The sequence below is a fragment of the Cydia pomonella genome, chromosome 28 (assembly GCF_033807575.1).
Source record: "Cydia pomonella isolate Wapato2018A chromosome 28, ilCydPomo1, whole genome shotgun sequence".
Classification (NCBI taxonomy): domain Eukaryota; kingdom Metazoa; phylum Arthropoda; class Insecta; order Lepidoptera; family Tortricidae; genus Cydia; species Cydia pomonella.
In genome coordinates this window covers 2,876,742-2,900,875 of record NC_084730.1, presented here as the reverse complement: position 1 = coordinate 2,900,875, position 24,134 = coordinate 2,876,742, and the positions used below count along the sequence as shown (strand labels likewise).

At 46.8% G+C, this 24,134-nt stretch overlaps 1 protein-coding gene across 1 annotated transcript in view; it reads right to left on the bottom strand.

Moving 5' to 3' along the window:
- The window catches only part of LOC133532867 (acetyl-CoA carboxylase), a 134,978-nt gene that overhangs the window by 5,881 nt on the left and 104,963 nt on the right, over positions 1-24,134 (bottom strand). Inside the window, 17 exon segments of the mRNA XM_061871725.1 lie at positions 266-406; positions 4,315-4,497; positions 8,070-8,135; positions 8,405-8,592; positions 9,399-9,514; positions 11,491-11,668; positions 12,349-12,463; positions 13,217-13,344; positions 13,867-14,053; positions 15,472-15,685; positions 17,826-17,964; positions 19,042-19,261; positions 20,014-20,184; positions 20,454-20,554; positions 21,123-21,225; positions 22,065-22,166; positions 23,521-23,627. Coding sequence (XP_061727709.1) covers positions 266-406; positions 4,315-4,497; positions 8,070-8,135; positions 8,405-8,592; positions 9,399-9,514; positions 11,491-11,668; positions 12,349-12,463; positions 13,217-13,344; positions 13,867-14,053; positions 15,472-15,685; positions 17,826-17,964; positions 19,042-19,261; positions 20,014-20,184; positions 20,454-20,554; positions 21,123-21,225; positions 22,065-22,166; positions 23,521-23,627 — 2,459 coding nt within the window.

The window sequence follows — 24,134 nt, the reverse complement described above, 5'->3', positions numbered from 1 at the left end:
TAACTACTTCGAAAACTTGTAGTATTGTACTAGCAGCAGATGCAAATGAAAGGAGTATAGGGGCAGTATTGTCTCAGTAATGACTCATCATAACGAGGTGGTTGACGGCGTTCAGAACAGAGCTTTGTTTAGATTGTATAGGTCTAAGCTAGAAGTCACTTGGACACTGTTTATACTAGCAAAAGATGAAAAGGACATAAGTGTGGGGGCAGTATTGTTGCAGAAATAACTTGTTACATACTTTGAAGGCTAGCAGTAGACTTACCATTACAAGGTGGTTGACGGCGTTCATGACAGAGTCCTGTTTGATGGCGCGCAGATTCCTCTCGAGTACGGAGTTGTCATCGGCAGTTTGAGCCTCAAACCACTTGGAGACCGCTTCGTTGTCGCGCTCCCATTGGTGGGACTGAAATGATATAAACAGGTTAGCATATGGAAATTCAATTCGAGCAGGTGGGTCATACATATACAAACGAAACAAGTGTTCCCATTAATTTAATGCCTGGCGCGCCGCAGCCTACAGGCGCCGCTCCTGCTGGTTCTGGAGGAGCAGCCAGTACAGGAAGCTGTGTTGAAGAGGTCGCCATACCTGCGTCTCGCCCTGGTCCTCGGTGAACCAGCGGCGCAGCGTGGCGGCGGCGGCGCCCTGGTCCATGTCCTCGGCCGCCTGGCGCGCCGCTCCTGCTGGTTCTGGAGGAGCAGCCAGTACAGGAAGCTGTGTTGAAGAGGTCGCCATACCTGCGTCTCGCCCTGGTCCTCGGTGAACCAGCGGCGCAGCGTGGCGGCGGCGGCGCCCTGGTCCATGTCCTCGGCCGCCTGGCGCGCCGCTCCTGCTGGTTCTGCAGGAGCAGCCAGTACAGGAAGCTGTGTTGAAGAGGTCGCCATACCTGCGTCTCGCCCTGGTCCTCGGTGAACCAGCGGCGCAGCGTGGCGGCGGCGGCGCCCTGGTCCATGTCCTCGGCCGCCTGGCGCGCCGCTCCTGCTGGTTCTGGAGGAGCAGCCAGTACAGGAAGCTGTGTTGAAGAGGTCGCCATACCTGCGTCTCGCCCTGGTCCTCGGTGAACCAGCGGCGCAGCGTGGCGGCGGCGGCGCCCTGGTCCATGTCCTCGGCCGCCTGGCGCGCCGCTCCTGCTGGTTCTGGAGGAGCAGCCAGTACAGGAAGCTGTGTTGAAGAGGTCGCCATACCTGCGTCTCGCCCTGGTCCTCGGTGAACCAGCGGCGCAGCGTGGCGGCGGCGGCGCCCTGGTCCATGTCCTCGGCCGCCTGGCGCGCCGCTCCTGCTGGTTCTGCAGGAGCAGCCAGTACAGGAAGCTGTGTTGAAGAGGTCGCCATACCTGCGTCTCGCCCTGGTCCTCGGTGAACCAGCGGCGCAGCGTGGCGGCGGCGGCGCCCTGGTCCATGTCCTCGGCCGCCTGGCGCGCCGCTCCTGCTGGTTCTGGAGGAGCAGCCAGTACAGGAAGCTGTGTTGAAGAGGTCGCCATACCTGCGTCTCGCCCTGGTCCTCGGTGAACCAGCGGCGCAGCGTGGCGGCGGCGGCGCCCTGGTCCATGTCCTCGGCCGCCTGGCGCGCCGCTCCTGCTGGTTCTGGAGGAGCAGCCAGTACAGGAAGCTGTGTTGAAGAGGTCGCCATACCTGCGTCTCGCCCTGGTCCTCGGTGAACCAGCGGCGCAGCGTGGCGGCGGCGGCGCCCTGGTCCATGTCCTCGGCCGCCTGGCGCGCCGCTCCTGCTGGTTCTGGAGGAGCAGCCAGTACAGGAAGCTGTGTTGAAGAGGTCGCCATACCTGCGTCTCGCCCTGGTCCTCGGTGAACCAGCGGCGCAGCGTGGCGGCGGCGGCGCCCTGGTCCATGTCCTCGGCCGCCTGGCGCGCCGCTCCTGCTGGTTCTGGAGGAGCAGCCAGTACAGGAAGCTGTGTTGAAGAGGTCGCCATACCTGCGTCTCGCCCTGGTCCTCGGTGAACCAGCGGCGCAGCGTGGCGGCGGCGGCGCCCTGGTCCATGTCCTCGGCCGCCTGGCGCGCCGCTCCTGCTGGTTCTGGAGGAGCAGCCAGTACAGGAAGCTGTGTTGAAGAGGTCGCCATACCTGCGTCTCGCCCTGGTCCTCGGTGAACCAGCGGCGCAGCGTGGCGGCGGCGGCGCCCTGGTCCATGTCCTCGGCCGCCTGGCGCGCCGCTCCTGCTGGTTCTGGAGGAGCAGCCAGTACAGGAAGCTGTGTTGAAGAGGTCGCCATACCTGCGTCTCGCCCTGGTCCTCGGTGAACCAGCGGCGCAGCGTGGCGGCGGCGGCGCCCTGGTCCATGTCCTCGGCCGCCTGGCGCGCCGCTCCTGCTGGTTCTGGAGGAGCAGCCAGTACAGGAAGCTGTGTTGAAGAGGTCGCCATACCTGCGTCTCGCCCTGGTCCTCGGTGAACCAGCGGCGCAGCGTGGCGGCGGCGGCGCCCTGGTCCATGTCCTCGGCCGCCTGGCGCGCCGCTCCTGCTGGTTCTGGAGGAGCAGCCAGTACAGGAAGCTGTGTTGAAGAGGTCGCCATACCTGCGTCTCGCCCTGGTCCTCGGTGAACCAGCGGCGCAGCGTGGCGGCGGCGGCGCCCTGGTCCATGTCCTCGGCCGCCTGGCGCGCCGCTCCTGCTGGTTCTGGAGGAGCAGCCAGTACAGGAAGCTGTGTTGAAGAGGTCGCCATACCTGCGTCTCGCCCTGGTCCTCGGTGAACCAGCGGCGCAGCGTGGCGGCGGCGGCGCCCTGGTCCATGTCCTCGGCCGCCTGGCGCGCCGCTCCTGCTGGTTCTGGAGGAGCAGCCAGTACAGGAAGCTGTGTTGAAGAGGTCGCCATACCTGCGTCTCGCCCTGGTCCTCGGTGAACCAGCGGCGCAGCGTGGCGGCGGCGGCGCCCTGGTCCATGTCCTCGGCCGCCTGGCGCGCCGCTCCTGCTGGTTCTGGAGGAGCAGCCAGTACAGGAAGCTGTGTTGAAGAGGTCGCCATACCTGCGTCTCGCCCTGGTCCTCGGTGAACCAGCGGCGCAGCGTGGCGGCGGCGGCGCCCTGGTCCATGTCCTCGGCCGCCTGGCGCGCCGCTCCTGCTGGTTCTGCAGGAGCAGCCAGTACAGGAAGCTGTGTTGAAGAGGTCGCCATACCTGCGTCTCGCCCTGGTCCTCGGTGAACCAGCGGCGCAGCGTGGCGGCGGCGGCGCCCTGGTCCATGTCCTCGGCCGCCTGGCGCGCCGCTCCTGCTGGTTCTGGAGGAGCAGCCAGTACAGGAAGCTGTGTTGAAGAGGTCGCCATACCTGCGTCTCGCCCTGGTCCTCGGTGAACCAGCGGCGCAGCGTGGCGGCGGCGGCGCCCTGGTCCATGTCCTCGGCCGCCTGGCGCGCCGCTCCTGCTGGTTCTGGAGGAGCAGCCAGTACAGGAAGCTGTGTTGAAGAGGTCGCCATACCTGCGTCTCGCCCTGGTCCTCGGTGAACCAGCGGCGCAGCGTGGCGGCGGCGGCGCCCTGGTCCATGTCCTCGGCCGCCTGGCGCGCCGCTCCTGCTGGTTCTGGAGGAGCAGCCAGTACAGGAAGCTGTGTTGAAGAGGTCGCCATGCCTGCGTCTCGCCCTGGTCCTCGGTGAACCAGCGGCGCAGCGTGGCGGCGGCGGCGCCCTGGTCCATGTCCTCGGCCGCCTGGCGCGCCGCTCCTGCTGGTTCTGGAGGAGCAGCCAGTACAGGAAGCTGTGTTGAAGAGGTCGCCATACCTGCGTCTCGCCCTGGTCCTCGGTGAACCAGCGGCGCAGCGTGGCGGCGGCGGCGCCCTGGTCCATGTCCTCGGCCGCCTGGCGCGCCGCTCCTGCTGGTTCTGGAGGAGCAGCCAGTACAGGAAGCTGTGTTGAAGAGGTCGCCATACCTGCGTCTCGCCCTGGTCCTCGGTGAACCAGCGGCGCAGCGTGGCGGCGGCGGCGCCCTGGTCCATGTCCTCGGCCGCCTGGCGCGCCGCTCCTGCTGGTTCTGGAGGAGCAGCCAGTACAGGAAGCTGTGTTGAAGAGGTCGCCATACCTGCGTCTCGCCCTGGTCCTCGGTGAACCAGCGGCGCAGCGTGGCGGCGGCGGCGCCCTGGTCCATGTCCTCGGCCGCCTGGCGCGCCGCTCCTGCTGGTTCTGGAGGAGCAGCCAGTACAGGAAGCTGTGTTGAAGAGGTCGCCATACCTGCGTCTCGCCCTGGTCCTCGGTGAACCAGCGGCGCAGCGTGGCGGCGGCGGCGCCCTGGTCCATGTCCTCGGCCGCCTGGCGCGCCGCTCCTGCTGGTTCTGGAGGAGCAGCCAGTACAGGAAGCTGTGTTGAAGAGGTCGCCATACCTGCGTCTCGCCCTGGTCCTCGGTGAACCAGCGGCGCAGCGTGGCGGCGGCGGCGCCCTGGTCCATGTCCTCGGCCGCCTGGCGCGCCGCGGCCTGCACGCGCCGCTCCTGCTGGTTCTGGAGGAGCAGTCGCCTTAAGCGCCAGTAGAGGAAGCGGCGGGACTCCTTCCACGGAATGATGTCCTGAAATGATTGTTACGTCTACAAATGTCCAAATAATGGAGTCCAAACCCACAGATTACATGTATAGGCTCCCCCCGCTGATAGATTGCGAATGAAACCTCGTCCCACGGTCCTTACACTAGTATTATAACATGCTAGAATCTTTCTTTCTTCTAACAAATATTTAAATATAAAGAGATAGATAGAATATTCTTTATTTTCACACCTCAGTAAAAAGATACAAGAAAAGAAACAATTGATTAAATGTATAGGCAGACAACAGGCGGTCTTAGCGCTAAAGAGCGATCTCTTCCAGACAACCGTTGGGTAGCGGAAATAGAGAAGTTAATCGAAAATGTAGGGTGTTGCTAAAACGTTATAAAGCCTACATTCATACACATATAAGGAATACAAATAGACAAGCATAAACATACATATATATATATAAAATTAGCGGAAACATAGCTTAATATGACAGCAGAATGTCAGCCACAGAGTAAAAATAACTATATACTATATAAACACTAACGTAGAGATAAATAATGTTCTTCGAGTGATTTTTTTTTTTTGAGATTTTGTGGGGTTTTATTAGAATAATTTAAGAGAAGTCCATTTAGTCTGTGTATTTTTTGTGATTTTTAAGTATTTTATTGATTATTGGTTTGTGGTTCCAACTAGCGCCTGACGAGGTTATGATGAGTAGTTTAGGAGTTCTGGTGACCAACTCCTGACTCCATCATGAGACCCTGGACCTCATCTAGATAGATGGTGTTCATCAGGGCAAATCTATTGAGCCCAAACACGATGGAGTTATGATAAGTAGATTAGGAGTTCTGGTGACCAGCTCCTGACTCCATCATGAGACCTGGACCTCATCTAGATTGATGGTGCTCGTCAGGGCAACTCTATTGAGCCCAAACACGATGGAGTTATGATGAGTAGATTAGGAGTTCTGGTGACCAGCTCCTGACTCCATCATGAGACCCTGGATCTCATCTAGATTGAAGGTGCCTGTCAGGGCAACTCTATTGAGCCCAAACACGATGGAGTTATGATGAGTAGAGTAGGAGTTCTGGTGACCAACTCCTGACTCCATCATGAGACCCTGGACCTCATCTAGATCGATGGTGTTCGTCAGGGCAAATCTTTTGAGCCCAAACACGATGGGATTATAATTAGTAGATTAGGAGTTCTGGTGACCAACTCCTGACTCCATCATGAGAACTTGGACTTCATCCGGGTCAAAAATAATAATGCAAACCCTAACGTAATTTCAAGCGAAAATGCATTTTTCAGAAAATCGCAGCCAAATAACACTAGACCTTACTCATAGTGTTGTGTTCCTGCCGGTGAGTAAGGTTGCCAGAGCTCAACGAGGGGCGGGAGGGGGTTAGGGTCGGCAACGCGCATGTAACTCCTCTGGAGTTGCAGGCGTACATATGCGGGCCGTATGCTTGTTTGCCACCGACCACCGCGATGGGATTACATAATCTTATCCCCCCATCTCCGTTCTGCCACCGTGGGACTAGACGCGGACTTGCGTTTCACCCTTACGTCGTTACTTTACCACTGATCCGCACTAAACGCTACGCATCCAGCTTTATCATGCGTACGGCTAAGGAGTGGAATTCACTTCCTGCAAATCTATTCCCAGTCCACTATAACTTGGACCTTTTTAAATCGAGAGTGAATAGACATCTTTTAGGTAAGCATGTTCCATCCTAGACTACATCGGCACTTTCCATCAGGTGAGATTGTGGTCAAATGCTTACCTTTTCGAAATAAAAAAAAAAAAAAAAACGTAGTATTAAAAAAAAAGTAACACTGAAAATCCATCAATAAGCGAGTCTGTTAGGCATACTGTAAAAAATGAACTTTTATTAAGATTTTCTAATCGCAGTATATAGCACTTCTCGGAACTCCGTAGCTGATTACGAACGAAGCGAATGCCTGACAATCGAGCACAGGTCCGTCCTCTAAGCGCGCTCCGCGCGGACTGAGAGCGGGGCGTCGCTGCTGCGTGATTTATACGTGTTTTAAAAAAATATAAATTTACGGCAATGTAGGTCCCATAGTTAAGATTTTTTTTTTATAGGTTAACACAAAGTTACAGTTTGCTATAATATTATTTTTAAAGCAAAATATGCGTACAATTTGCGGAAATAAAATATAATAAAACCCTGTTTTCGCCAAAAAAATGAAGAAAACTCGGAAGGTATTTTATCAGTTTTTTCAAGTGAATCTTCGATTGTTAATCATTCCAGCCCATCGTACGAGATATGTTGAATCAAATTGTAGTCATGTACCAAATGATTCTTGTTTATAGCAAAATTGAGAACCGAAACGCCACAACTCACTGCAAAATTTGGAAAACACTCCCAAAAAACCTCATTAAAAAAGAGGTTTAAAAGAGAAAATGAAAATTTGAACTGTTGGAGCCCCTAGTTTAGGAAACGATTATTTAAGTACGTTATCAGTTTTTGAATAAATACTAATAGTTACGTCGTAAACTTGAATGAAAAAGGAAGCATTTTACAAAATACGCTCGTCTGTAGGAATAAGGCCTCTTAAAGGTTGTAAAGTCTTGTTTTGTTCTCAGTGCAATTTAATAGTTTCTGTTTTAATTTTGTTTAATATATATATAGTGTTATCTTGGATTATTTTAGTTATATCTAGCATTGGAATGATTTTGGTTGGATGACTTTATACACTACCGTCAAAAAGTTTAAGATCGAACACAAAATATGCAAATAATCAACATTTTAATGATTTATTTACGAAAATACTACTTTGCAGTAGATACCTACAATCCGAAAAATAAAGCGTTAAACAATTTAGTAATCAGAATTTATTTAAAAAAAGGCATATACAGTTATATATTTCGATGAGAAACTGTGATAAAAAGCTTTTTTCACAGTTTCTCATCGAAAAATTGTCGACGCTTTCCCACTACAGAGTAACATTGACATTCTTTCTATAAGTTTATGTAGTACCGTTTCTTGGCTTATGATTTTCCACTCATATTGCAGTATCTCCCATAGAGTTTTTGCTGATGTCGGACATTGTTTTCGGACCCTACGGTCGAGTTCATCCCATGAAAGCTCGATCGGGTTAAGGTCGGGTGATTACGGTGGCCAAATTGTTTTTTAACACACCTTGCTGTTCTTTATTTGCTGTGTAGCCTATACAGATATTTACCGAATGTTTGAGATCGTTGTCTTCTTGCAAAAAAATGGGTTACCGATCAAACGTGTTCTTGTAGATTTCGTACATAAGTTCCGAAAAACTCATTGGTACGAGCCGGGGTTTGAACCCGCGACCCGCGACCTCCGGATTGCAAGTCGCACGCTCTTAGCGCTAAATAGTTCCTTCAGAACTGGGGCGGGGATATGACCCTAGCAACTGGATCATGACCACAGACTGTCGCGGAGGAGTGAGCGACATCTATACCCCAAAAACAAAATATTTGTGAATGTGACATTACAGATTATACATATTGCCTCCGTAAATCTTCCACTTCGCTCATATTCCAAATAATTCATACTTCATAAAGATGAAGTTGTTACATAAGTATAAGAAAATGTATTACTTACAAATATACAGCCTTTTTCTAACATTCTTTCCGCTGTGTCGTGCAGCTCGGCGAACTGTACCGCGATCTGTTAATATAATAAAATGAAATCAATATTTAAGAAAAAACATAGTTAATACTATTACATATAACATTGATACTAAAACTTTTTAAGCTTACAATTTGGTGCCGTGACCAAGATTAAACATCAGTTGGTATATAAGAAAATGGTAGTATAAATATCCTTACAAATATAGTTATGTGCACTGGGCAGTACATTATTCTCTAACGTAGTACTGCTATTTCGAGTTCCTAGATACCCCTCTCAAGATTTTGGCCTCGTATTTGACTACTCACCTCGTGATATATAGGCTGTAGTTCCTTCTCCCTCTGTTTAGCGTTCTTCTCGCACTGCTGCAACTCGGTCTCGAGCTCCCGGGCCTTGGTTTCGGCCTCGCGGCCGGCCTCCGTCCGCACGAGCACGTCGTCGATGGAGCCGCGACGGTCGAACCTCTTGGATAGATCGCCAATTTGTTCTTTTAGTTCTGCAAACGATATTTAAACATAGTAATTTTAACAAGAGCTTTCCTAATAGGGATGTTAATGCATCAGATAATTATTAAGAGAAACGTAGACAGCAATTACTTTCTGACACAATTTATTTTTAATAAATCGGATAGAACTAAAAAAAGTAGGTGTCTTGACCGTGACGTCATTTGTGCAGTTTACATATATATTCCATAGTGTTTAATTGTTTTGACATGTCCATAAAAGAAACTGATTTGATTAATAGGAAAATACCCTATTACCGAAGAGTAGTGTTTAATATACTTTAATAAAATACTAAGGTGTTTAGAAGCATTCTACAAAGTCCAGCAACATCTAAGGCAATGTGTACTCGCACTTTTTTTTATAAAAAAAATGTTTTTATCTCTCGAATATTAACATAATTTTAGGTATACTACTAAGAAATCGTGGTTCTTGTTGTCTGAACAAACACAATTTTATTGTGGCATTTTTCAATTGTTTGATTATTTTAATTATTTGGTTATTGTGGAATATTATAATTATTATTGTTGTTATGTATTATCTATTCTAATTTTTAATTATTAAGAATTTCATTGTAATTACTTTTTGTATACGAGTAGGTGCTAACATAATTTAAGGAATTGTAACTAACATTTTTCTTTATGGGCCCCGGCCTTTAATAAACGGATATTTAATTAATTTAATTTAATTGTCCTAGGGACTTTTCATTTATCGACTACCGATATACAATAATATACATGTATGACAGTTCAAAATGGCACGATAAAGCCGGCCTCTGGTCATTTGTGCTATCCTGGCTAACCTGCTATCCTGGCATTTAGCCTCTGCAGCTCAGGGTCCAACCGCTGCATCGCCTTGAGCGTGTCCCGCTGCTTGAACTTCACCTCCACGATACCTTCGGCTTCTAGGACACCACCCCTGAAAATATAAAAATATTGTAGTACATTTTTGTAAGACTGTCTGTCATAAAGGGATTTGAATTCTCAAGTATTCTACGTCAACTACAACTAGAAGTCGAGATTGGCAAGTCATTTAATTAGTAATCGACGACTCTCCGCCGGGCGGGATGTACACCAGCACGGGCGCGGTGGCGACCTTGACCTCGGTGTGGTACGTACCTGGCCTCCGGGTCGGCGTACATCTCCATGCGCGCGCTGTTGACGCTGGGGTCGACGACGGCCCACGCGCCTCCTCTGAGCTCTCCGCCGGGCGGGATGTACACCAGCACGGGCGCGGTGGCGACCTTGACCTCGGTGTGGTACGTACCTGGCCTCCGGGTCGGCGTACATCTCCATGCGCGCGCTGTTGACGCTGGGGTCGACGACGGCCCACGCGCCTCCTCTGAGCTCTCCGCCGGGCGGGATGTACACCAGCTAGGGCGCGGTGGCGACCTTGACCTCGGTGTGGTACGTACCTGGCCTCCGGGTCGGCGTACATCTCCATGCGCGCGCTGTTGACGCTGGGGTCGACGACGGCCCACGCGCCTCCTCTGAGCTCTCCGCCGGGCGGGATGTACACCAGCACGGGCGCGGTGGCGACCTTGACCTCGGTGTGGTACGTACCTGGCCTCCGGGTCGGCGTACATCTCCATGCGCGCGCTGTTGACGCTGGGGTCGACGACGGCCCACGCGCCTCCTCTGAGCTCTCCGCCGGGCGGGATGTACACCAGCTAGGGCGCGGTGGCGACCTTGACCTCGGTGTGGTACGTACCTGGCCTCCGGGTCGGCGTACATCTCCATGCGCGCGCTGTTGACGCTGGGGTCGACGACGGCCCACGCGCCTCCTCTGAGCTCTCCGCCGGGCGGGATGTACACCAGCACGGGCGCGGTGGCGACCTTGACCTCGGTGTGGTACGTACCTGGCCTCCGGGTCGGCGTACATCTCCATGCGCGCGCTGTTGACGCTGGGGTCGACGACGGCCCACGCGCCTCCTCTGAGCTCTCCGCCGGGCGGGATGTACACCAGCACGGGCGCGGTGGCGACCTTGACCTCGGTGTGGTACGTACCTGGCCTCCGGGTCGGCGTACATCTCCATGCGCGCGCTGTTGACGCTGGGGTCGACGACGGCCCACGCGCCTCCTCTGAGCTCTCCGCCGGGCGGGATGTACACCAGCACGGGCGCGGTGGCGACCTTGACCTCGGTGTGGTACGTACCTGGCCTCCGGGTCGGCGTACATCTCCATGCGCGCGCTGTTGACGCTGGGGTCGACGACGGCCCACGCGCCTCCTCTGAGCTCTCCGCCGGGCGGGATGTACACCAGCACGGGCGCGGTGGCGACCTTGACCTCGGTGTGGTACGTACCTGGCCTCCGGGTCGGCGTACATCTCCATGCGCGCGCTGTTGACGCTGGGGTCGACGACGGCCCACGCGCCTCCTCTGAGCTCTCCGCCGGGCGGGATGTACACCAGCACGGGCGCGGTGGCGACCTTGACCTCGGTGTGGTACGTACCTGGCCTCCGGGTCGGCGTACATCTCCATGCGCGCGCTGTTGACGCTGGGGTCGACGACGGCCCACGCGCCTCCTCTGAGCTCTCCGCCAGGCGGGATGTACACCAGCACGGGCGCGGTGGCGACCTTGACCTCGGTGTGGTACGTACCTGGCCTCCGGGTCGGCGTACATCTCCATGCGCGCGCTGTTGACGCTGGGGTCGACGACGGCCCACGCGCCTCCTCTGAGCTCTCCGCCGGGCGGGATGTACACCAGCACGGGCGCGGTGGCGACCTTGCCCTCGGTGTGGTACGTACCTGGCCTCCGGGTCGGCGTACATCTCCATGCGCGCGCTGTTGACGCTGGGGTCGACGACGGCCCACGCGCCTCCTCTGAGCTCTCCGCCGGGCGGGATGTACACCAGCACGGGCGCGGTGGCGACCTTGACCTCGGTGTGGTACGTACCTGGCCTCCGGGTCGGCGTACATCTCCATGCGCGCGCTGTTGACGCTGGGGTCGACGACGGCCCACGCGCCTCCTCTGAGCTCTCCGCCGGGCGGGATGTACACCAGCACGGGCGCGGTGGCGTGGCGGAGGGCGCGGACGATCTCCGCTCCGAATTTAAGGATTTCTTCGTACATATCTGTTTGGAAACAAATTAACACATTTAACCGATTTGCAAGACCGGACACATAAGTGCTTTGGTATGGGGCTCTAAAAAGTAAAAATTGAATTATATCGCCTATTTAAGATTTGAAAGGGCTTCCTGGAACTACGGGTGGGTTTAAAAAATATCGCAGAAAAAACTTGATTGTTTCATATATTTTGGCTGACTGACCTTGACATTTGCTATGGGATAGTAATTTTTTTTTCGCGATTTCGGGGTTGGTCTCATAGTAACCAATATATTCAGCCCGTAAATTATTGCAGGTGACTAAATAAACACCCTGTATAAAGATGTGCAAGTTGCGGAAAGTTTCCAAAAACTTTCATAAGTTGTCGGATATTTTGAAAACTTCCTTTATAGAATCTGTGCAGAAAGAGAAGTTCCCTTACATTCCACGACTCTTCTCTTTTCGCACAGACCATATCTTGTGAAACTTTTCAATATTTTCGAGAACGTTTTTTAGGTTTTTGTACGGATATAGCAAAATGTTTTTGATTGTGGAAGAGGTGTAAAGTTTAAGGATCATCGTACTGACAACCAGAGTTGCCGTGATATATGGAAGCGTACAGCGAAAATGACATATTTGAGACACAAATATGTCTTAATGTGTAATGAAATTACTATGAACGTTCACTCTTCTGGTATAATGTGCTCACCCTTCTGTCCCCCGCTGAACCCGCGCCAGTTGGCGAAGATGATGATGGGCAGACCCTCGCGGGAGAAATCGTTGATGGCCTGCGACGTCTTATACGCGGAGTCAGGGAACCAGACCTGTGTTAGAATACATTATGATGTTTAAACCAGGAGATATATCTTCGGACCAGTGCACGGCGATGCCGAACACAATAACATAAACGGGTAGTTTCAATTTCTTTGTCTACGTCGACCATTTTATCAACTATTTTCGGGAAGTTTCGTGTTGTTTACACATTTCTCCGTTAACATTTTGCTGGGACGTTATCTTCCGTAAGCGAAGCTAAGGATAAGGTAAAATATTAAAATGATGTCGCATTAGAACCGTTCTAATCACTAGATGTATGTACAAAACGCGAGCGCTTAAATTATGTTGTTCTTTATAGTGATATATAGAAAGAAAGATTTTTTTTTAAATTTATTTGAATGAAAAGAAGATTACAATAAGCCTTAAACTACTAATCTGCCAAACTGCAGTACAGTTTGTTGGCAGAAAAAACTAAATCTACCCTCCATCAACTAGTAGGTATTGTAAATATTAATAACAATAGCCGCTTTTGCATGCGTATGTATATTGAAACCTTGGTATGTTAAAACTTAAACTTCAGAGTGGTTATCACATACTGTTATTGATCACAGGTCATTGTATTATGTAATTCAAGCTAACATTAACATTGTAAATTAAAATAACTGCTAAGTTTAAGCTAGTTATTGGTTTAGTTTAGTCGCTGTAGAACTCTTGTCCTTGTTGAATAAAAAACAATTTGAGGTATATCTGTGAGCATATTTTTTTTTGATTAACTGTTCGTGTCGTATCGGCCTGTACCGTACCTGGCCGGCCTGCTGCAGCGTCCTGGACTCGGAGTCCTTGTTGGCGGGGTCGGCGGGCAGCGTGAGCTCCACCGTGCGCGTCTCCACGGCCACCACGCCCACCGGGATGCCGCCCAGCCGGGCGCGCCCTGGGAACAACACAATCATCATATAAACCTTCAAACTAGAACCCTTTATTAATAAATATATTTAGGTAATCATTTCAAAAAAAAAATCTTTCTTTTTATCGGAATAATTTGTAATTATAGTGCTTCTCAAGACAATTATAACAAGCGCAATCATGGTATTGGATACATCGTTTCGTTACGTAAGTTCTTTTCATCATCTTCATCAGCAACTCGACTTCACCAAATGCTATATTCCGAGAGCAAATGCGTGTATTGTAATGTAAGTCATGGTCTATATAAAGATTTCCCTTTATTTATTAATTACTTCGACAAGGTAAAAAATTAAATGTATGATAAGTTTTTACTTTTACAAGAAAATTATAACAAACCCAAACACAATTAGGTTCCGTTGGGTTATACAATAGAATAAAAGCTTGCTAAATTAGCTTGCAATTTTCGAAACCGACCATACACTACAAGTTAAACAAAAGCATGCAAAAACCAACTGTCATTCAATAACTAGATGTAACCCAGAACACGCACCGGCAATAACCGTCTGCGCCCACGGCTTCATGACCTCATCGAAGGTTCCGACGTCGAAGAACCCGGCGCGGGCTCCGTCGCCAGTGAGCATCAACCGCGGGTCGTGCGCTGCGCGAGGAGGCTTCCATTCCACGGCCCGCTCGATCGGGTCTGAGACTCGCATGATTGGCACCATTGATAGTTTATCCTGGAAGAAAGAAACAAATAAGTATGGGTTTGTCACCACTACAGATGGTAAGAACTTGATTAGTTTAGCTTAGTTTTAGGAGACATATTTTGTCATATTTTAAAAGTAACTTAGTACTCTGTCAAGACATTAGAATGGCGCTCATGTGTCGTATTGAACTTTAGTATCACATATAATTTAATGTACGCATCGAACATTACTCTCAATGAATGTATATTAAAAGCTTGGGCACATAAGACAGCCACATTACAACAGTAGCGACAGCGTCCAAAATTCCAAATCTATAGGCACAACAGTATGTGTTCGTTATTGTTCATGATCTGTATCCCTCCGTGCAGGTTGTTGCTATAGTTGATTGCATCAACGCATCAAACACTACTCTCACCAGATGTATCGCCAAGCTCGCTCCAACTAGCACGTGGTGCGGTAACGCATACCTTGGGGACATAAGAAAGCCACTTGGCCGCAGTAGCGACAACGTCCAAGTCCGTAAGCACCACAGCATGATTTACACCATTATTGTACATGATTGGTATCCCTCCGAGCAGGTTGTTGCTACACTTGATTGCATCAACGCATCGAACACTACTCTCACCAGATATATTTCCAAGCTCGCTCTAACTACCGCATGGTGCGGTAACGCATACCTTGGGGACATAAGAGAGCCACTTAACCGCAGTAGCGACGACGTCCAAGTCCGTAGGCGCCACAGCATATGTTACACAATTATTGTTCATGATCTGTATCCCTCCGTGCAGGTTGTTGCTACACTTGATTGCATCAACGCATCAAACACTACTCTCACCAGATGTATCGCCAAGCTCGCTCCAACTAGCACATGGTGCGGTAACGCATACCTTGGGGACATAAGAAAGCCACTTGGCCGCAGTAGCGACAACTTCCAAGCCCGTAAGCACCACAGCATGATTTACACCATTATTGTACATGATTTGTATCCCTCCGAGCAGGTTGTTGCTACACTTGATTGCATCAACGTATCGAATACTACTCTCACCAGCTGTATCTCCAAGCTCGCTCCAACTAGCGCATGGTGCGGCAACGCATACCTTGGGGACATAAGAAAGCCACTTGGCCGCAGTAGCGACGACGTCCAAGTCCGTAGGCGCCACAGCATGATTTACACCATTACTGTACATGATTTGTATCCCTCCGAGCAGGTTGTTGCTATACTTGACTGCATTAACGCATCAAACACTACTCTCACCAGCTGTATCTCCAAGCTCGCTCCAACTAGCGCATGGTGCGGTAAAACATACCCTGGGCACGTATGACAGCCACCTGACCGCAGTAGCGACAGCGTCCATAGGCGCGACAACGGATCTATGCATCGAACACTATTCTTACCAACTATATACGTTAAGCTAGCTTCAGCTAAAACATGATGCAGAAAATCATACCTTAGGCACGTACGACAGCCACCTAACCGCAGTGGCGACAGCATCTAAATCCGTAGGTGCGACGGCATGTGTCACACCGTTGTTGTGCATTATCTGTATCCCTCCGAGTTGGTTGTTGCTGGCGTACACAGCGCGGCCGAGCACTTTGTTCAAGGCCGCGTAGCCAGTGAGGATGATGTAGGAGTTCTCTACTTGGATGACTCGATGGCCGAGTCTGTTGAAAGGAAAAATTGGTTGCTATTACGTAAAGTGTATAAATGTAATGTTCACGCTGAGTTTAATCTGCACTGTACTTATCAGAAAGTTCTATTGGAGGATTTAAAAGATAAAGATTTTTATTTTTCAAGTAGGCATTAAAATGCGCTTATGAAAGTCAAATTGGTAAAAATTCTTTTCGTTCTCTCGTTTTTAACCGACTTAAAAAAAGGAGGAGGTTCTCAATTCCACTGATTTTTTTTTTGTATGTATGATTTTTTTTTATACTACGTCGGTGGCAAACAAGCATACGGCCCGCCTGATGGTAAGCAGCCTCCGTAGCTTATGTACGCCTGCAACTCCAAATCTCATACAGCCACTAAACCCGCCCCCCTCGTTGAGCTCTGGCAACCTTACTCACCGGCAGGAACACAACACTATGAGTAGGGTCTAGTGTTATTTGGCTGCTGTTTTCTGTAAGGTGGAGGTACTTCTCCAGTTGGGCTCTGCTCTAGGTCTGGAATGACATCCACTGGCTGTGCCCTACCACACAAAGCGAGATGACATATCTCTGACATGATACTCGATATCTCCGAGAATCGTGAACCAATTTTCAATTTTTTTTTTAATCGAACGGGTATAACTCCGAGATGGTCCCGTTGGCACCAAGTCGGGGTCTGATGATGGGATCTTGTAGAAATCGAGGGAACTCTTCAAATGTTATAGGTACATGTATGGCGCTTTTGGTAATTTCTGAAATCGGTTATATTTTTAATTTAAAATATAATCTACAGCTAGAAAGACACAATAGCTCACTAACTAACTATTGACTAACTATTTTGGCGCAGTGATTCAAAGAGGGTCTTGGCCTCCAAAACGAGCGAACGCCACCTGTCTCGATCCTGTGTCACTTCCTGCCAGTTATCGGCTTTGAGTTGGCACAGATCCGCCTGTACACTGTCGCTCCAGCGGTATCTGGGCCGACCCACTGGACAATAGCACACGACTTTTTTATTTATTTGATAGAAGCGCGACAGAGTGGTCAGAAACAAGAAAACGAGAAGAATTTTGACCCAAATAAAGCTTAGCTTCACATACTTTACTTAATTCAGTCGTCCTAACTGGAATCTTTACTAGGATCCTACAAAAAATGTTCCAGACTCTTACTATAATATCGTTACACCTTACGGATTAAGTGCCAGTTGCACCAAACACAGTTAACAGACTGATCAACGTCACGTAACAGAGATCTATGAAACTTCCCATACAATAAAATTTAGCGAACGTTTTAACGGTGACAGACGGTTTGGTGCAACCGACCCTAAGGATTCTAAACTAAGTAAGAAGTGTGAAGCGCTTAAGTGCTTAAGCGCATCTGCTCCTATTTTGATTAAATGGACGACATAACGCCGATGCCGATGGCGCGATACGTGACGATTAATAACGTCACCATGTCCTCGTATGAGTGCGCAGTTTCGCTGGCGATGCGGTACATAGGGTTATATACAGGGTGACCTTAGCCATTGGACAAACCCTGAAATCCCACGTAGGGTTACTTCTCAGGAATGCTCTGACATTAATATTTTTTTAATTAGAACAAAAGATAAAAAATATTTTTTTCGAAGAAAAGTTAATTTTTGGCAGTGTTTTTGTCGATTTGTTCTAAATATTTGATAATAATGACATTTTTCAAAAGTCAGAAGTTTATTAGTGTCATAAATAAAAAAGATAATCAAAAAGGTCGAAGAAGGTTCCATACTATTCTTTAAAGATATTACCTTAGGAGCTATTAACACATACAGGCTGTTCCAAAGTATAAAATGGTAATTTGTTATTTTCTTCGAAACCGCTACACCGGTTGTTATGATACTTTGTACACTGGTTCTAAATACTCTAATACATATGTACATTTTGGCTTTGTCCAATGGCTAGGGACACACTATATGTGTTTGAGAAACCCTGCTCTTTTATTGCGTTAAAGCAGTCAGTTTACTTGATGACGTAGGCACCGATGTCGATAGTGCGACACTTGACAACTGATATCGACGATATCGTCACGACGTCTGCGCTGTTTCGCTTGCGATGCGGTACTTAGGGTTATACATTTATTTGAGAAACCCTACTCTTTTATTTTGTTAATTTGAAAGCAGTCAGTTCACCTGACGACGTAGGCGCCGATGCCGATGGCGCGGCACGTGACGACGGAGATGGTGACCACGTCCTCGTAGGCCTGCGCCGTCTCGCCGGCGATGAGGCCCGCGTCGCGGAGGCACTCCACGCCGAGACCGTCTTCTTTGCCTGTTCACAGTTTATTTATTCTTAAATTTATTTAGAAAACAAACCGCCATTTATAAATGTCTTACATAAACTAAAAATAGGCCTAAAGCTTCCTACGTTACAAAAAAAAACTATTATAAAGAAATGTTAATTACGAAATGATAAATTACCCATTTAGTTGTGTACTACACGCAAGTACCTAAATTAATGAAACATACAAAATAATAAAAAATTTAACTGAAACCAATTTATAAATTTCTAGAAAACATAATTTACCGAACTTTGTTCTTATTATACTTATTGTTCTTATTTTTCTTTATTATTGATTTAAACAGACACATGTATAACTTTACGGCTATGCCAAGTTACTATGTAATCTATTATGTAACTAGACACAGCTTCTGAATAAAAATAAAGACAGTTTATTTACAAGCATATCATAAACCCTCTATGATGCATTCAGCAAATTCCGGCTAGCATAAAGATATACTACATTACGATACAAATGCGAAAAATAGGAAATTTACAACGAGTGACGATAAAATAGAACACGGTCGAAGGGCGTTTTTGAATCGACACGAGTTTTTTCTGCAGTACATATGGGCCTTTAGATATTTTATATAGGCACATAAAGTAATAAAACTAGCTCATTAAAGTAGCACCATGTGTACTGTAAAAACTGGATCGTTACAACAAATTTCTTATCTGTGAAAAGTTTGAAAGTCTTATTACTGTGTAACGTCAATATCGATTTAATAATGACATAAAATTTTCCAAAATCTCTGAATAACAAAAGATTTTGATTTGACCTCATTTCTATTATCAGTATTATCACTATCAGTCTAGATGACGTTTGATTGAATGTATAATCAAATGCCGCAATGGCGGTCGTAACATGCGGTTCCTAAACACATAATAGAGAGCTTATATAATATGTGTAGATAAAGCAGTATCTGTAGCTATATGTAACTAGACATTAAAACACTAGTGTGATGTTTGAATATACACTCGTATTTTAATGACTGTCATTGTGTAACATTCACATAAACTACTTCCTTAATTTAACCATTTCACAATGTGATTACGAAGGCCACTCACCAATAATATCAGTGATTTTATATCTCGATTCACCCTCGTCATCAATAAGTTCCGTTTTGACAGAACCGAGAGGCCCAAGCCGGCTGTAGGCCTCCGGCGTCAGGTATAAGTATTTGAAGCCTCGCTCCGGCCTCTCGGCATCGATCCAAGCGACGTTGAATGCTTGTTTCACTTCTTCGGCGACGCCGATGCGAGCGCCGGAATTCACGCTTATGTATAGCTGTGGGAAAATAATAGAATTCGATTTTTTTTTATTTACTTAAGCATTCTACCAGATTGTTTACGGATCATTTAAAGATATGCAAATGGGTTGGCCAACTGTCAAAGGTTTGCATAGATGTCACCAGCATATAGGTTTCCCACGTCTCTAGTTTTGTTCTATGAAATTTGGTTTAAATATTTCACACATTTCTTAGGGATACAGGTAAATTTATTTTGGAAACTTTCCATCACGAATCCCAGACTTATTTGCGATTATGTAAATACAAAGTAGTGGGCAAAGGACTTCGTGGAGTGGTGTCCTAGGTATATATAAAAGAAAAACAGTGGACCACAAAAATATAGATGGTCAGATGACATCAAAATGATTGGTGACTGGATGGAAGCAGCAGCATAGGACGAATAGAAGTTGTTGAAACCTAATTAATTACCTGTAACGTAATAATTTGCATACTTCAACAACAAAGGCTATTTTTTTTTTATTATTTATTTAGGTAAACAAACAGTCACTACAAGAAAGGCTTAAATATAAAGTATATTTATTAAAATACAATGCCCAGGAGGAACTCAGAAGAATTCTAACAGTGTGAATCTAAATGTCATATCATAAAACTTTTATTTTTCGAATTGTGCTATAAAAATCCTTCATATATTTTGTAGTTGTACACCTGTACAGCTCCGCTAAATAAAACATTTTTTTTATAATTCAAACCACGCGTATATCGTGTACAAGAATCAAATAAACAAACTTACCCTAGGAATCTTTCGCTCCCTGGCGTACTGCGAAGCCCTATAGTAGACCCAGTCCTCCTGAGGTCCGAAGGAACCCATGTAGTAGGTCAGGTCGTTCGCTATGACGATGATGTCACGACCCTTGGGACACTCCGGCGTGAAGAGGGTCAAGCGCCACGCTACCATGCCGACCTGTATGAAAGTAAGCTTTTTATAATGGATTTTTTGTTAAAAATCGGTCAAATGCTTACCGGTCCACGCATAATGGATGGTTCTCTATCTACATACAATGCTAGTAAAGCGTACAAAATAACCGACTTAGTCCTGAGGCATTATTTACTCAGCTATCCGTCCAAAAAGATACGTATGTTTAATTTGTACAAGAAACTTACCGAGTTTTTGCGCTTACAGAGAAACTTTTTTGAGGGTAACCAATTTCGACGCAGTCAACATTAACTTACGGTATTTTGCCCAGGCAGTCTGGTCACTTCCACCACTCTTCTTTCGCCTTCGGGCTCCACCACCAGCTCTACAGCTGCCATGACATTATCTGGTGCCGGTCCTGGGTAACACGAAGAGAGAAGATACAAAATTAATTTTTGTGTTGCTGTTGATGGCCCAAATAAATAAAATAAAAATATATAAAATAAAGGTAATATGTCACCTTGGTCCAACCGAAGGGAGAAAGAGATAAGATGCTCGCCAGCACTCCATCGAGTTTTAGTGTTCAAGCTGATCAGTAGACCACCAAAATAAGTATCTACAAGACTGTAATTAGGCCAATTCTGATGTATGGGTGTGAAGCTAACACTCTTACTCAGAAAGAAAAGAGGAAGTTCTTAGTGGCGGAGAGGAAAATCTGGCAGAACATTCTGGGGCCTATCCGAGATGAAGATGAAACTTGGAGGCGTAGGAAGAATAGGGAGCTAGAGGACCTGGTTGTGGTGCCCAATATAATTGGCGAGATCAAAGCCACACGACTCCGCTGGCTCGGTCACCTGGAGAGGCCAAGATCCTGTTTGGGTCACTGAGCCAGTGAAGTGAAGTCATCTTGGTCACGGCACCAATTGAAACAAGGCCTTACCGAATCTTATGCTATCAAAATGATTTCTGAACGTATATAAGAATACCTTCAACGCTGCCGTCCTCGATGCATTCTCGCCACCTCCTCTCGACGACCTGTCGGAACATGTCGGGCAGGTCGTACACGTACGTCGTGCCTTGTGACGTTGCCTGCAAACAAATATATACAATACAATACAAATACTCTTTATTGCACACCTAAAAAAAAAACAATACACAAGAAAACCGAAACTCAAGCAGAGGTAAACAACACTTATGATGTAAAAATGATATGCACTTCAATTGGGTTCAATATTGAACATATATAAATTAAAATGATTACACGTACGGCGGTGGCCGAGTGGATATGACGTCCGACTTTCAATCCGGAGGTCACGGGTTCAAATCTTAAGTTTTTCGGAACTTGAGTACGAAATATCATTTGATAATGACCACTAGCTTTTCGGTGAAGGAAAACATAGTGAGGAAACCTGCATACATCTGCGAAGAAATTCAAAAATGTATGTGATGTCCCCGATACGCATTGGGCTAGCGTAGCCCAAGACCTCGAGAGAGGAGGCCTGTGCCCAGCAGTGGGACGTATATAGGATGAATTATTATTATTACACGTCCAGGTTTACGAGTATTTTAATATATCATTGTTTTCTTTTGTCAAAAACCGGACCGACGACCGGTTTGGCCCTGTCGTAGTGGGTAGTGACCCTGCCTACGAAGCTGATGGTCCCGGGTTCAAATCCTGGTAAGGGCATTTATTCGTGTGATGAGCATGGATATTTGTTCCTGAGTCATGGGTGTTTTCTATGTATTTAAGTATTTATAAATATTTATATATTATATATATCGTTGTCTAAGTACCCTCAACACAAGCCTTATTGAGCTTACTGTGGGACTTAGTCAATTTGTGTAATAATTTTCTATAATATTTATTTATTTTTATTTTATTTTATTTATTTAAAAACGGATGACCAGAATAAATTATTGTGACTTACCAAAAATCTCTTCTGCTGCAGATAATCCTTGGTGACGTAGGGAGTGGAGATGGGCAGGCCGTGCATGGGGCCCTGGCGTGCTCCGAACGATTGGAACATTATCTGTAAGCCATTCGAAGTATTAATAATGATACTTTTTCTACTCGTGGACTGTAATGGTTGAATTAATATTTCGTATACCAAACTGTAATTGGGTACTTATATATGAGTTCCTACTCAACTTTAAGATTCCTTTCGATACGCCGTAGTCAACTATAAAAAAAAATTGACCAATCACGTGCCACCGCGCTCCCATAGAAAAGACCACACTGACGCGGGCGCGACTCGTATGTCTAAATTTTCGTTGAGATATTTACCAATTTTCATTAATGATTTAGGTTTTATAGTAAACAAGTATTATTTTAGATGAATCGTAGAAAAAGTAGTGTACACAATAGTGATATTATCAAGCTTTTCAATCTCGTACCTTACTTAGGCAACTCAGCAAGCTCCGCTGCCTAAACACGGTACTCGGCTGTATCGGCTCGTTTGTATAAAATTACTATTACACTCACTAATTAAAGTTCTTAACAGTGTTGTATAATGAATTCATTATAGTTAAGTCGGAGTTTCATAGAGAAAATCATACGATTGTTTAGTTAGTTTGGCTTAAGAAGTATTAAGAGCTTTTTACGGACTTATGACGCCCGGTCTGGGCTAGTGGGTAGTGACACTACCTATAAAGCTGATGGTTCCGGGTTCAAATCCAGGTAAGGGCATTTATTTGTGTGATGAGCACGAATATTTGTTCCTGAGGCATGGGAGTTTTCTATGTATTTAAGTGTTTATATATTATATATATCGTTGTCTGAGTGCCCACAACACAAGCCTTATTGAGCTTACTGTGGGACTTAGTCAATTTGTGTAATAATGTCCTACAATATTTATATTTATTTATTATACATCTTCATGAATTTAGTAGCTAAGTAAGTACACGGACGAAGCAATACGTCGAATAACATAATGAGATGGAGACATATCCATCGTATCTCACGTATTGGAGCACCCCTCTCGTCAGTTACTAAATTCAGGAAGGTAATTCAACTAAATTAAATTTATGGAATTCTTTAACAGTAGTACACCTCTAATAAAACAGTAAAAAAAGTTTTTTTGGTACAAGCTGACTGTACTTTTTTTTCCACAGGCAACTAATACTTATCGAGACAATTCTAAAAACCCCAAACACAATTAGGTTGCATTGTTTTCTCACAGAGTTCCTATGGCTACCTCCTGTCTCCATCATCAGATCAGCTCGATGGTACCATAATATTGCATTGTCACCCGACTTACATATGTATGCAAATTTTCAGCTTCATCAGAAACCGGGTCAAATTTAACTTGCAAGATTTGTCCCATACAAACTAAAAGGGCAAGTTAAATAAAAGCTTGTAAAAATGATATTGATTCAGATACTCACGACACCAGTCCTCGGGTCCGAGACCTCCTCATAAGTGTACACGTCCAGGGTGTAGCCGGAGCCGTTGGACAGGCACAGCCTCACATTCTTTGTTGGGGCGCCGGGCCCTGTTAAACAAAATATACCGTTATTTGGTTTATCGAGCGAGCACAAAGCAAGAGTGAGGAGTATCCAATCCAGCTTGGATAATAGTTATTTTCACCACACCAACTGATAAAGGCCCTCTTGGTTGTTCCAAAACTAATGAGAAAGTTGCATTTTATCCACATGTGGGGCAAAGTAATCAGATACAAATTTTAAGTTGTTTCTTTATGTTTGATGGTAAAATTATTTTTTAAATGTTAATTTTGAATGATAAATTTTTTATTACGTTTCTTCTTCTTCCTCGCGTTGTCCCGGCATTTTGCCACGGCTCATGGGAGCCTGGGGTCCGCTTGACAACTAATTAAACTTAACTAATTAATTTTTTTATTACGTTTATTTGGTATTTCATAGTTCGTATTTTCCCCGCGTTGGTTTGGTGAACATTTTTGTGTTTCACTCCGAGGCAAAGTTTGTTAACCCTCGTGCTTTGAAACTCTCGCAACGCTCAAGATTCCACTTTTCGAACCACT